We start from the raw sequence: 15,318 nt of genomic DNA, 5'->3' as shown, positions 1-15,318 counted from the left end.
TGCCTTGTCTTATACTCTTTGGTTTTCTAAAATATGAAAGGCTTTGGATATAACAGTAGTTTTTAAACTATAAAGTCTATACAGTAGAAGTGTATTTCAACATGTAAACTAATATTTTGATCTGTTGGTTCAGACTCACTGTTGGTGCTTTAAATATTGAATAGTTTTTGTTTTGGGGGTATCATGTAGGAGGGTGAGTGAAGAAAGAATTGGCATTTAAATCTTGAAAGAGTTTTTCTTAAATGGTAGTTCTGAGATTTGTCTTATTAGCCACTGTTGTGATTCTTTCAAACCAACCCAATAGGCAGTTAAATAAATGCCACGGACATAATCAACAAATCAGATTATACTGAATGCCCGCAGTCTCCACCAGAAAGGTCTAAGGGAAAACAATTACAGATGAAACAAAACATAGCATTTAAATCCCTGCATGAGAAGCAGCCAGACAAAGGGAACACAGATTGTGGTTTAATTACCCCGGTAGAAGAACATTTAGAAAATTAATATTAGTACACTGGCAATTGAAAGCATTTAAAAGTGTTAATACCCCTCTTTTCTTTTCTTTGATTAAAAAGGTCACTGACAGAACATAACTGTGTGCATACGTGGTACCTCCAGCAAACATGGGAGTGATGGTTGTGATGTCTCTTGCAGGTGTCGGAGGACTGAGGGCTGAACAGTGATAAACAACTTCTTAAAAGGGTGCCCAGAAACATGATTTTGTACTTAAAAGCTTATAAAAGTAGCTGTATGAATAATGACTTCAGAATTTCAGCATCCTAATGATTTTTTTCAGGTGCAGCCTTTCTAGCTTGAGTGTATCAAGGTGACCTGAAGGTTTGGTAGTATGCAAAAATGAAAGACCATCAAAAGGTTCTAAGTCTGGTGTGTCTCCATTGTTCAGGGAAAACTTCTTAACTGATGTAAAGTAAAGCCACTCCTTCAATTCTGTCCTGGAAGTAAAGAATCTTACAGGTCACAGACACACATAAGCTGTTAAATGTGATCAAGGAGGAGAACTTGCATGCAGCTTCTTTGTCTTTTGCATCTCACCGTGGGCATACAGTGTCCCTTCATTTTGATTTGCCAGTGTGGTGCTAGAATGGCATAAAAGAAAACATAGTAAAGCAAGAATTAAACTCATCAATTTTTGCCTTGGGAATGATAATGCCATACATTTTCAGTTACAACTCCTGGCAATATATTAGAAGATGAAGTATAGGCTTAGGCAGCATTTACTTGGGGAGAAAAAAGGTTTTACTTCTGCCAAGGTTTTTAGGATATTTAATAGGGATACGGTGGGTAAAAAGTGGAATCCATCATGTGTGTGCTGATAAAAGCAAGGATTGGTAAAAGCAAGAAGAAATCCATAGGTAATCTGAATGCTGCAGCAGGGTGAGTGGAATGGAGAAAATGGTGATCCTGAAGACCTTTGCTTGCAATAACACTGAAAACTTTGGAGTTGTTGTAAGTTCTTGTCTTTATGTGATCAAGTAGTCAGAGCTGGCCTTGGCTGGATAATGAAGTCGTTCCCAGAGAAAGGGTGGGTGCCCCATCCCGAGAAGTGTTTAAGGCCGTGTTGAATGGGGCTTGGAGCAATCTGGTCTAGTGAAAGGTGTCCCTGCCCAGGTAGATTCCATGATTCTGTGAACTTTTCCATCTCCCTGGTATTGCAGGAGAGTTGCCTGCAGCTTGGAGTCATTCCTCATCTCTCCATGGAAGGGGTTAGATCTTTTGGAGCATGTGGATGACAGTCATTGTATACCCACCCCCCTTCACTCCTAGTTATCTTCTAATTTTGAATGGAGAGACTTTTGTGCATTGTGGGACTGGTAAAGCCTGGTTTCTTGGGTCTTGGTGTAGATCTAAGCTTACAGCTTGGTCTTTCCTCAGCACCTCCATCCATAGTGTCTCTCTCTTCTATTGAGCTGTGTATTTTCCCCTGACTGGTGAAGTGAAAAATTCATAATATAGATAAGACTTGACTGAAATTTGCCCAAAGGTTGAAGTGTTAATGCAGGGAAGAGTGGGCATGAGAAGGGAGGGTGGGGGATTCCATTGCTTTGCACATTCCCACATAACACCCAGAGAGCGTGGGGCTGTTGTTACTCTTGTTTCCCTGATAAACCAGGCTAAAAATAATGGCAAATAGGAAATGAAAACAATTCTGTTACTACATAGTACATTGTAAGGAAAAAACATTATCCACGTCTCCGGATTAGCAGAGTGTTTGAAGCTACGATAACCCAGTTGTTAGCAACCATAATTTAGATGGTTTTTTTTACATAAATATGACTTATTTGAAGTATGTTGAATTAGAAAACTCATGAATAAATATTTTGACATAATCAGAATTATATGGCTAGAAATTGACCTACTTTGCATGACAGATGCTCGAGAATCCCCCAGCTAATGGCAGACTAACCTGGCATAGCAATGCCCGATCTTATAATATACTAAGCTGCATACAGACATTAAATTATTAGATTGTTGGGTTTTCTTCACAGAAATTAGACACAGTCAATTTTGTTTGTAAATGAATAAGTTACAGGCAAGATATTGAGAAGGCATTGGGGTGCAGTCCAAAGAAGGACTTGTGCGTCATTTGATCAGTGTTTTCAGCATGTTCTCCAAAAATCTGTTAGAAGTAGAAATAGCCAGAAAAGCTTGGTGGTACCAGAAGCCAAATAATGAGAGTATTACACCTTGTAGACAGACCTTCCCCTTTTCAGAAGATAAGCACAACTGCAAATGGAATAATAGTGTTTTAAAAATCTGGTAATATTGTGATAATAGAATCTATTTTTTCCCCTGTGGCTGCTCTTTATACCTGTGTTGATTTCAGCAGACTGATTTTATCTGCATGTCCTTAAAGTTAATATAAAAACGATTTAGTATAGGTTTAAGTTAACAAAGAACTCTGACCTTAGAAAAAGACTCTTCTCACTTTAAGTTTATATGGATTTTTTTTTTAATCATCTACCATTATTATTTTAACAAACACAGGTGATGAAACATTTTAGGTGCACATTACACAGAATAAAGTTTTCAAGCTTCGTAAATTTTTGTTGTTCAGCTCTAGCACAAGTAATAATAGTGCTTTTATTTGTGAAGTACCATTGCTTTTTATTTTTATTGGGTGAAAAGTACCTTTGTCATGGTTCAGCTTCAATGAAGAAAACCCTCCTTTTATGTAACCAATGCGATGAAAAAATAATATCATATTCAATTTTAGTAGCCCCTTTATTCGCTTCCCAGTTGTTTTCTGTGTTTTCGAAGAATCTCTAGATGAAATCAACTTTGTTCACAATTTTTTTCTCAAGGTCTTCGGAGTAATATTTTGGTCTCTTGTAATGAACTCTTGTTACCACAAAGGTCATAAAAACACATGTATAATCTTGGCAAATAGTATGTTCTCTTTCAAGCCTTAAGCAAGGCCAGGCCAAAGCACAGCTCCTACCCTCTATCTTGATTTGCTTCAGCTGCTTAACACTTCCTAGAACTGGGTTAAACTGTCTCTTTAGCACCCATATTTCTTCCAAAAAGGATACAGTTCAGTCATCCTTGCAGTGCACAGCTGCCAGACATAGCCATGGGAGCTGTAAGCAGAGACACCTTCAGTACTGCTCAGCTGGGGATGGAGCTCCTCCTTTCAGGGAATGAAGGAATCCTTTTAAAATAAGTCATGTTTGGAGGACACTGATTTGCAGCTGAACAATTTGGATTCTTTGGAAGCTTCGCCAAAGAGCAAGAGACGGAGGTGATGACTTGGCTGAGTTAGTTACAGTCACCGTTTTAGGAGCTTCTCTCTGTCTTGCAGAGTTTGGAAGGAGGGTTGTTAGGGATTCCTTTCTGGTTGCACTATACCTTCCTGCCATTCTTTAGGTAAATAGCTCTGAAATACTGGACTGGTCTGCAGGTGGCTCAGCAAATGTGTTAAAATTTGTAAAAATCTTGGCACTTGACTGAGCACTCAACTCTGGTTTTGTCCTGCTTCTCCTCACATACCAACAGGCTCTTTGGATTCAAGCAGTTTTGGAGGGCACTTGGATCCTTGTGCCTTTAACTCAACCCATGTCTTGAAAAAGTGACCCAGCTTTTCCCAGTTGAGTAATACCGTTTCCTCTTACTTGAAGCCTAGTTGGTTTGTGGGTTTTATCAGTTCGTTTTTGTTGCATTTTACTACTTTTCTAACAATATTCTGTTTCATACTTAGTTTCCTGAGTACCAGCCCAAACACTTCCTTGATGCCTGATCAGTTGTAGCTCCAGAAATAGAGGAGTTATCCTGATGTGCTGATCCTTCGTGGCTCTACACACATAAGGGATACTCAAACCCCAATTTCCTACCTCTGGAATTTGTCCTGGCACAGGGGTGTTTCGCTCCTTATCAACGCTTTGCCCAAGGGTGAGTGCCAGCAGTAGTCTTTTCATTTCTGCCTCCTGCTGCCACTTTGACAATAGGAACGGCAGCAGGAGGCAAAAATGAAAGGACCAGATTGAAAGAAGCACTTTGCCACTGTTGTAATTTTGAAATTGATGGTGTTTTTTAGCCCAAAGTCTCAGGAAAAAAGCTGCTTTCCTCTTTGCCTCCTATTGTTTTTCCAACAGGGAGAGACATTCTCTGATGTTGCAGAGGCAGTGGGAGGCCAAAATGAAAATAATTTTCTTCCTGAAACATTGGATAACAAAATGTGAACAATTTCAGCAGGGAAATAGTGGTTTGTTTTTTTTTTGTTGACTGCCATGTGTCGAATGCTGGTATTTCCATTTGACTGTGGAAAAAAAAAATAGCAGCTGCTTTTCTTATTGAATTAATGTGATCTCAGGATAATTTCTAAAAACCTATTTACTGGGCATCTTTAACAGGTCATTTTTATTCTTTTCATTTTTCTGAATGAGAATAGGCGTTGTAAGTTGGGTGCATAATTCCCTTCTGAAGCCACATGCTGCCCATAATGTCATGGCCTTGGAGCCAGTGTTTTAAACCGGAAACTTAAAGGTCTGCATGTTCCAGAGCTGCATTTTATACCAATATCATCAGAATGTCTAATAAATCCAGACATAATTGTCAGTGCTGCTAATTCCACAGAAAGAGAGGTGCAGGGTGGTTCTGCAGCTGCAATGTCACATTGGTGACATCATTGCTGTGACAGAATAGCAAGTGATGTGGCTTTTCTGCTGGAGCCTTTGCTCAGTGGTGTCTGAAGTGTTTTTGGGATTAAATGAAGTGGGAAGTGGGGTGGAGTGACCTTCAGAGGTGGTCAAATAGGAGACCTTTTGTGCTTCAAGACTGTTCACAGAATCACTGAATATGCTGAGCTGGAAGGGACCCACAAGGATCATCGAGTCCAGCCCTTAGCCCTGCACAGGACCATCCCCAAGTGCTCAAACCATGTACCTGAGAGTATCATGTTCACCTTCTCTCCCCAGAAGACCAAGTCCTGTGATTTCGGTGAGAGTTTATTTGCAGTGGTGAACGAAATCAGTCAAGGAACACAAGCATAACTCTGCAGTTTGCAGATGTTTACTGCCTGATGGGCTTTACTGCATCATTTTGTGGAGCACTGGCATGAGTCTCTAACAGAGTAAATTAAAGTCCTACATTGGCAAAGAGGATGGCTTGGAGGAGGAAGGTTCCCCTGGCACACATCCATGATTGCATCCAGTGTGGTGCACAGACCTATTTCTGTGCCTGCACCCAGCACTGATGCAGTGGGAGACCACACCAGTGACAGGAGAGGGTGAAGTGTAAATCAATAAATGGCTTGATCCTCCTCCTTTAGCTGTTACGGGCTATTGCTCTTTTCTTTGGAGACTTTAGTGTCTGTAATTAGTTATCTTGAATGGAAAGATTTTTTTCTCTTATTGAACATGTGAGAAATTTGGGAATGTTAATCAGCAGAGCATAACCTTTTCTTAACTTGCTCTTTTTACAGTCCCAGAGAATTAACATTTATCTTAGGGCAGCACAAGAATTTGGCATTTTTATGAAGTGAACTGATTCTCCACCCTTTCTCTTTCTTTATACATAACAAAAACTGAACTCTTTGATAGACTCATCAACAGAATATATTTGTGGGCTTTGAAGTGTAAATTGTGAATTTGTGTGTCTCAACATGACTTTGGGGCGCCGTGTGTGAGCACATGCATGTCTGTGTCCTGGATTAGTTACAGTCTAATTAAAATTGTTCCTGAAAACTGCATACTTCCAGGTATAGGTAGACACATAAAAGCAGCTTGATTTTTTTTTTTTCATGAGTTCTGAACTCTTACAGTTCTTGTAGGATTAAAGAGAAATCAAGGAAATTCAGCAACTCTAGATCTTGTTGCATGTTCACATGCCAAAATAATTCTTTAGATGCTCATCTGTAAATGATCAGTTTTCCTAGTGTTGGCTAATTTTTCAGCTGCTTTAAGGTGCTTCTCAGTGCTATGGTGGAGCTTGGAAGGAAAGGCAATTCTAATTTACCTTCCTCTCCCCCAACAGGTTCAGGTTCATTTGGTTGAGAAATGACACAGTCGGGGGTAATTTAGCAGCCCCTTTGGACTGGCCTCTCCTTGCTGCTTCGGAAGTCCTTTACAGAGATTTTTGGCAGCTGATGCTGTCAACTGCTGCCCCATTGGGACTGTTTTGCTTGGCCATATTAGTACAGCTGTAACAGGTCCTTTGGTTTCCAAAATGGTTGGGCTTTTACCATGCCCCATCCAAATGCAGTGCACATATTAATGCAAATTAAGGATCATTGTAAAATCAATTGCCTTTTCTTCACTGATTTTGGCTCAGAAGCAGCCAATTTAATACTGACATCCAGGCAAGTGGGTAAGGAATGAACTGGTTGATGACTTTGGTTTCCCAAAGGCTTTATGTACTTGACATTTTGATGTCTGCTTGATTTAAACATTTACCCCAGCTTTGAAATGTTAGGTGAACAAAGATTTCCAAACTATCTTCTGTCTTTCAAGAGCAAAATCCACAGTTATCTGTCTTCTCCCTTTGCCTCTAGTTGTCCAGAAAACCTCATTTTAATTCTCTAACAGCATAAAATGGACTGCCAAGTTTTCCTTGTTTCACTTTTGGTCTTTCCCTGGGGCTTGCTGAACAAGGTTAGTACCCCAAAATGAAGTTTTATTGCAGGGTCTCATTTCACTTAAAATCAATGTAGAATTTAGAAGTTTAGCTGCTTCTGCACACAGCTTGTAAAAGGCCACTTACAAAATGGCTTTCAAAGATTTATGAAGACTTGCATGGTACAGAGGCTGAAAGGAAGTTTAATTACATTCAGCTCTTGGTCATTTCTGTGTCTGAAGATGTGCCCATGTACTGTCATCTCAAAAACCATCTAAGAAAATAAAATTGATCAGTGAGCCTTCTGGCTAAAAGGAAAATGAGTGCTTTGTCATCTGCCTGTGGAGCCTGTGTGCTCAATCACTGCCATCTCCCTGGTGCTCGCCCCTGACTCTCCATCACTGAGATTTGTCCAAAGTTTTAATCAAACATTATTTTATACTGAGGCCTTCTCTGTAAATAATAGAACCCTTCTCTTGACATACTCACATGTACTTCACCGTTCTATAAGGAAATAATTTAATCTAGTCCATGCAAACGTTTTGCTTTGGAGACAGTCAAATGTACATCTTGTTTTGTATTGGTTTGTGGAGAGTACTAAGATAAAAACTTGACAAGTTGCTGTCACCTAATGAATGACATCTCTTCTTACAAAGCTCTGATTAAAAACAGCAAATAATATGGGAGCATCTTATTTACTTATGGAGGAAACTTGGTTCTACGAGTGGGTATGTGTAGGTGCCTTCAAGTACGGTAATTCACTGGCTAATAATTCCAGAAGCCATAAATCTCTCTGTTGGAGGTTTTGTGAACAGCAGTGCTGAAAAATCGGGGAGTACTGCTGAGATGATAGTCTGAATGATGATTGAGTTTTCCTGGAGAGCCTTTATCTGTGCTTAAAATTGTAGGTAATGTTTTTAAATTAAACCATAATAGAAGTTCATTGAGCCTACAGAGTGGTTTGTGTGTCCCCTCTTTAAGTGGTTTATCATTTTCTGTAGAATTACTCTCGGTCTTTGCATCCAAGACAAATGTTTGCGTTGCTATCAAAACAGGGCATTTTACCTTATTCTGAGCGGAAGGATCCAGAGGACTGAAGCAGCAACAGGATGAGAGGAAGGTTCTCCCTCTAATTCCCTGTGCTGGGAGGCTCATGTGCTTCCTGATGGCCCTCCTGGGCAAGGGCAGCTCCTAGGAGGAGGTGGGGTTCTTGGAGAGGGAGGTTTAACAGAGAGTTTGCTGAGGTTTTATGCGCATGGCAATGTCACTTTGGCAATATAATAGACCCTGACAGGGTTCGTGTGTTGACTCCACAGCACCGTCTGGAGCTGGATAAGCTAAAAGCACTCCAGAACACATCTTGCAGACTTTTTAGGAGATTCCCTATCAGTTGATGAACAAAGTTTGCATTCAAGTTGTACCCATATATTGTAATCAAGGTTTTGTATAGGGACCTATATAGAAAAGAGGTACTTATTCCTTTTGAAACTTTAGCGTGTTTTTTAAGGTTGTAACTCCATATAAAGTTGTATTTCGCTACATCAGTAGGTTTTTTCAGTTGCTAGAGATTAGCCTTTATCAATGAAATAAAGTGCAAAATCCAATGTCTTCATTTAAAAGACAGCAGTGGTTGATGCTGTGAGCAGATCTTGCTGTGACTGTACTCTGATCTCTTAAGATGAAGGATAGATCTTGAAATTAAAACTTTAAGTATTTCTCCTGTTCAAAAAAAAAAAAAAGCTTGAAAATTACTAATTGCAAGAAACTCATTTGAGAAATATTGTTAGAGGAAGAGAATGGTAGTGATTAACTAGAAGTTAAATTTTGGGCAGATATACCAGTGTGATGTCGATTCTTTTCTAAAATGTTACATTAAAACAGGAAAAAAGATTTTGTTTTTCTGTGGGAGATCTTTGGGTGTCACACAGGGGGTTTGGGCAGTTGTGCTCCCAAAGACAGTGACAGATACGTGACCTGGCAACTCCAAGTTTTCTGCTTCTAGCAGAAAATTTCAAAAATGAGAACTTGTGGGATTTTCTTAGTTTTAAAATCCCAGATAAACATGATACACTGAACTTTTTTATGTGTATGAACAAAGAATTGCATTCCCGAGGTGCTGTGGTTGTGGTATCATGATCCATCCCTTTGTGTGATGGATAATTTTGAGCTCTCTGTACTGAACTTGAGGTTCTGTGAAGCCATTGAGAAAAATATGCCATCAAGGAGAAAAATCAGAGTTTTTCATGATTCCTTCATGAATTGCTATTTAGTTCATGCTGTACTGAAATAAATGTACATGTAATTACCTATGAGTATTTTCTCTTTTACACCTGCTTATGTACTTGGGTGTGTTTTTCTAAGGAAATCTGTAGTTGATTAAAATTACTGTGAGTTTTCTTCAGATAATTGGTACCAAATGAACCTGTGCACCATGTATGTATGCATATGTGCAAATACATAAAATTATGCATATATATATGCACATAGGTGCATATGTATGCACAGATAATGGGAAATATCTTTCACTTAGCAATTAATTTAATATTCTTCAATCTGTGTGGTATCTTAGAGGTCATTCTGCACCACAATGTTTTGTATTTTCCTCTGCATTGGTGCTATACAAACCTATAAAAATGCTAATTGTCCCCAGGAAGATGTAGACTCTTATAAGTGTGTATGGGATTGTTTTTCAGCCCAGTGATATAGAAGGAGGTGTTATTTCAGGTTTATAATTTGAATGCGTACATAATTTGAATGAATACAAGTTTGACAGTTTATTAGTTAGAAAAGAAGAAAAAAGACAGTGCTGTGTCGTTCTTCAGCAAATTGATTGCCGGGAGCATGTTATTGACTTTGGTGATAATATCATTATATATTTTACAGTGGTAAAATCAAGAAATTTAGATTATGCTCTGAGGGCTTCACACATTTAAATAAAGGATATAGCCATTTCTGGGGTTATTGGCTTAGATTAGCAGGTGCTATGAAGAATGTTTAGTGTGTTACGAGGACAGAAAGAGCAACAGTGTTTTTATTGCTGCGATGCTTTGCTTTATTTTCTTTTTCTATTTAAGAAAGATGCTCACTTACAGATCCCCTGGGAGGATGAAAAGCGCTTGCTCTAAATGTTAACATATTAATACAGTGTTATCTCAGTGTTCTGTTGGGTTAAGAGCCGAAATCAGGTGTAATCCTTGACTTGGACCAAGAGTGAGGATAAGTCTTCTTGAAACATTCACAAAAATACACAGTACCTGGAAAGCAGACCTTAAATGAGCTGCAGGCTGCAAAATTAAGAGCACTGTGGGGAGCAAGATAACTTAATTTGAACACAGCTCTCCCTCTTGCCGTCAAAGGCAGGGTGTGGTACTGCCTTGGGTGCAGCTTCCCAAGGAGCCCTAGTCCCTGCTGCTGCTGGGTATGGCCCTGGGAGCATCTGCCTCTATCACTCAGCTCGGGCTGTGGATCTTCCACAGTAGCTTATTTCCCTCTTGGACTGTTTGCCAGTCACCTCTTGGGATTGACTGGACTTGGAGTTGAGTACTTGGGGGTTTGGGTTCGAGGCTGTCTCCAGCTTGCCTGAGGGAGTCTTGGTTTAATTAAGGTATATTGCCTTGAATAAAAATGATTGATTGCATTACAAACCTTGTTTATTACTTCTACAGTAGCTTTAGGGAGATGGATAAAGTACCTTAACACTGATCATGCTGATACCTCTGCTGTAGATGCGAGCTCAGAAGCACTTTGCATCACCCAGCTCTGGGGATTTGTTGCTCTCTAAAAGACCGTGAAAGTCCAAGTGCAATGTCACAACTCAGCAGCAAAGATCATCTTGTCCTACTCATGCAGGAGCAGGGGGTCCAGCTGGAATACATATGGCTTAAGGGTGTGTGGTGACATCTACATTAGTAGATAATAATAAAATAATTAACATTTACATTTTAAGGGCCTCTGAGGATTATACACTGCAAACAAAACTTTTCTTGCCTGGGTCAAGAGCGGCACATTTTCTAATTAAAAGTGATCCCCTTCCTAAACTGAGTTTGTGTGAGCTTTTTAGGGGGATTTTGGCTTCCTCGGAAGGTGGAAGCTGTGAAGGAGCAAAGATTGACTCCACTTATTACATGGAAGGAAAGAGGGAGGTGCTTTCTTGGGTGGGTTCCTGGCACAGCAAGCTCCCTAGTTTAGTGGTTTAATGTTATCATTTACCCTCCCCCAAAACTTAAGAATTACAGCCTTGTAATTCAGATATCTCTGATTTATGAAATTTCAAATACAGAAAGAACCTTGTTCAAGAACTGTCATTAAAAAAAAAAAAACTTTTTCTTTTTTAATGATGAGGTGCTTATGAGAGTCTGGACTATCTGCTTTCTAAGTGTCCGGTGTGCAAACGAAGTATTGGCCCACAAGAATCTCACACCTCATGGGTGCTGTAAAATCGTCTGTACTGACAACGTCGTACAGTAATTTCCTATGCAGGTAGAAAGTTTTCCAGTGCTGATTACAGCACCAAAATTTGGGAATATGGCATGAATATGGATGGGAGGAGATCTGGGTACGTGTGAGAAATGGTGACTGTTGCAGATGGCTGATGTACAATATAGGGCAGTGTGCGTGTGCATGCTCTGTGCCTTGCACGGGACATATGCTCTAGGGTTTTACGGATGAGTTTGTACTCTCTAGTAATTTGCAGCTTCCACCGCAGTTTCAAATATCTACATCATTTTCAGGTTGATGATTTTTCCCAGTCATTTATCCCAAAAGCACTTTATCCCACTTAATCTGGGTCATAATTGACATGGGACTCGTGCGTAAGCGGAACACGGCCATGAGGTGTGTTTGAATGGGCTGTTAATGTCAGGGATTTAGTTACGTGCAGTAAAACAGATCAGAGGTTGGAATAAGTATAAATGTTCAAATAACTGATGAATGCAGGGTCACAGTCACGACTTGGACTCAGAAGACACTCTTGAACACTTACATACTCATGCTATTAGCTCACAGCTGCCTTTGGCCCTAAGGAAGACATAAAGTTGGAAAGTTTTGGTAAGGAAGCTGTTGGAATTGGATTGTATTTATTGCAAATCAACAGGATACCTTTGCGAGTATAAAAGACATATGGAAAAGTCCGCTGTTATCACTGCACTTTGTTGTGCCTCCAGATGTTTCCCCTCCTGCCCCGCTCCGGAGGCTGAAAGTGGAAAATGTTTTTTCGTTGTTTTTAGCTGGTGGTGCCAACATCTGCCTTGATGTTTCCCTGGGGAATGTTATTGGCACTGCTGAGAGTTTCTGATGCATCATTTGTGTCTCATTTGCCTTTTTTTTTTAAATTTTTAATACAATATAATGTAAGAGTATGAAGTTTGAACCCTGTTCAATTCTTTTGAGGGAGCAGTGGTGAGAACAGATCAAGGGGAACAGTTGGGTGGCTGCTGAAGTATTACAGCAGCACTTAGCAGCTGCCTTATTTTTAAGGGGCTATGAATGAGGCATAAAACATTGCTCTGAGCTGATATTTTTCTTTGAAATAAGTAGTATTTGCGAGCTCAAACATACTTAAAGATCTGAAAATGCTTAATATAGCTTCATTTTTTAATATACATTTAATCCATCATTAGCTCACAGCATGGACAGTGCTGTACTCTGGGGGGAGAAGAACCAAATGAGTATCTTCATTTGGAAGTACTCTTTGTTGGTCGTATATACTCATAATGATATTGTAAAAATTTCCGTTCCATAGTTTTGAACCTAAAGTTTATTCATCCAGTTGATGGGTGTGTAAATTAGCAAGTTGACCCAAGTTTGACTGCTGAGGAAGGTACTTCTAATAGAAATGCCAGACAAGATAACATTTTCCCCCAAAGCTTCTGTACTTCTGCTTATCAAAAAACAGATGTACAGTAGCCGATTTTATTAGTTTTTCAGTGCTTAAATCTGACCTTTTAAATAGGAATGAACTTTGGAGAAAATTTGGGCCAGAATTCTCAAATGTAGGTGTCTAAAACTAGGCTCTGACCTGTGGTTGATTTATAGAAGTTCTTGGTTCATTCTTTTACACTAACTGGAATGATGGGGCAGAATCTGTGACTAGAGCTCTTAGGTGGTAATGGTGTAAATTTTAGCAATGTCAGATCATGTTGTTTTGGAGGAATTAGTTGGGTCCAAGAAACTACAAATTCTTTAAAGATCTTACAGTTTTACTTGCTGATTTGTACCTTTAATGTTGTTTGTTTGGTTCCCTGTTTGGTTGCAATTATTTACAGCTCACTGCTGGTTTTTTGAGGTCCTAGCAAGAAATTCCACAGACAGCTGCAAAATATATTTTTAATCAATTTTTGGAAGACTCATTCTCTAACTAACATATTTCTTCCACCTAAGACACAGTAAAAACTGTTCTGCAGATACTCGGGGAGGGGGGGAAAGTCTTCCTGACAAAGATGTCCCTTTTGTGAATTGCTGTGGTGTCACGGTCGTGTGGTTCAGGCCAGTCTGAGCATTGTAATTTAGGTACGTTTGGTGGTGTGATTTAACCCCAGCTGACAACTGAATACTGCCCAGCCACTCAGTTCTCTCCCAGCAGAATGAGGGGAAGAGAACTGGAAGGGTAAAAGTGAGAGAACTCGTGGGTTGAGGTAAGGATAGCTTAATAGTTGAAATGGTGTTGTTGTTATTTTTATTTTTATTATTATTATTTTGGTAATGGGAAGAAAAATAGTGGAAAAAGAGAAATAAAACCCAAGAAAGACAGGTGATGCCAATGAAAACCAGTTGCTCACCACCAACCAATGTGCAGCCAGTCACAGAATCATAGAATTATTTGGGTTGTAAAATACCTGTAAGGTCATGGAGTCCAACCATTCCCTCAGCACTGCCAAGCCCACCACTAAATCATGTCCCCAAGTGCCACATCCACATATCTTTTAAATCCCTCCAGGGATGGTGACTCCAGCAGTTCCCTGGGCAGCCTGCTCAGCACTATTTCCAGCACAGATCCAAAACACAGCCCCATACGAGCTCCTATGAAGAAAACCAGCACAATTGGCCTTATCCATTCAGTGCTCTCTTACCCCCAATTGTTTTTTTATTAAGAAACATATTTGCCTTTTTTTAAGCTTCTCAGGGTGAACCTGCAAGAGCAGCCTTTGCTAGTTCTGTTTTTTTTTGTGTATGCCTATGAGCAGAAAGAATAGATCAAGGAGACAGTATTTCTTGTGAGGGTTCTAAAGCAGCAATATTCTGTAGGCAAATAATATAATTTGGTTATCCATCTTTCAAATGTTAATGGTCTAAATATGGTTGATACAATTAGATAAGTCAGTATACAAGGAAATAGTAGCATGTTTCTGTTGGAGTTTTGTCTGCAAAATGTAGAATTCTCATGTGTATTGGGATTAAAACAACTTGTACAGATCACAAGTTTTCAGATCCATGAGCTCTGATTCAGGTTTATCTCTTACTTCTGCAAACCTAATTTGTGTGCAAATTTTGTGCAGAAGATTTTGTATGGCAACAATTCCACTGTGAATTCATTTGAGGCAGTGAGGCCAAAGGGGTTTATTGAACTAGTACTTTCCTTCTAATTTTATTGAAATGTTTGCGTGTTTCGGTGTTGAGATAGGAGTTAGATCTAATTTACCACTTAATTGTGTTTATTCATTTATTTTCCTTTGCACTCATGTAAATTGCCTTGTTTCCCTTTTGTCTCTTCAGGTCAGGATCGCAGCGAAGCCACTTTAATAAAGAGGTTTAAAGGTGACGGTGTCCGATACAAAGCAAAACTGATTGGGATAGATGAGGTTTCTGCAGCACGAGGAGACAAGTTATGCCAAGACTCCATGATGAAGCTCAAGGTGCAGTGAAACTTGTAATACTTAATATTATGGAGTCAAAGGGAGCAAATTTCAGCTTGAACTTTTACGTGTTCTCCTTTCGTGACACTGAGTCTTGGTCTGGTTAATTATGTATTGAAATCAGTCAATTTTACATGAACTCCTGGCTGGTATTGCTTATCCTGGTTTAATTTTCATACATTATCTCTGAGTTCAGTAGTTATTCATGATTGACACCACTGCAATTTGTCCACAAATTATAAACAACACATCTGCAAATTGAATAATTTTATTATGCAAAAGGGGAAGTAAAGCACTGTGGAGAGAAATGGTGTATCAGAATATTTTCTGTGACACTGCTAATCAACTACAGCCCTGCCTGTGGCCGTTACCTCCTAGGGGGACGGGCAGGAAGGTGTTA

General features: G+C 39.5%; 1 protein-coding gene across 16 annotated transcripts in view; it reads left to right on the top strand.

The window, feature by feature from the left end:
• DAB1 (DAB1, reelin adaptor protein) overlaps positions 1–15,318 on the top strand; it is a 434,251-nt gene that overhangs the window by 358,664 nt on the left and 60,269 nt on the right. For all 16 annotated transcript variants that reach the window (XM_017805607.1, XM_017805611.1, XM_017805605.1 and 13 more), the window contains one exon: positions 14,779–14,918. In XM_017805607.1, the coding sequence (XP_017661096.1) occupies positions 14,779–14,918 (140 nt within the window). The remainder of the gene's footprint in view (positions 1–14,778; positions 14,919–15,318) is intronic.

Source organism: Lepidothrix coronata, unplaced genomic scaffold (genome assembly GCF_001604755.1).
Source record: "Lepidothrix coronata isolate B3197 unplaced genomic scaffold, Lepidothrix_coronata-1.0 Scaffold12, whole genome shotgun sequence".
NCBI lineage: Eukaryota > Metazoa > Chordata > Aves > Passeriformes > Pipridae > Lepidothrix > Lepidothrix coronata.
The sequence above is the reverse complement of the archived record's forward strand: the minus strand, read 5'-3'. Positions and strand labels throughout refer to the sequence as shown.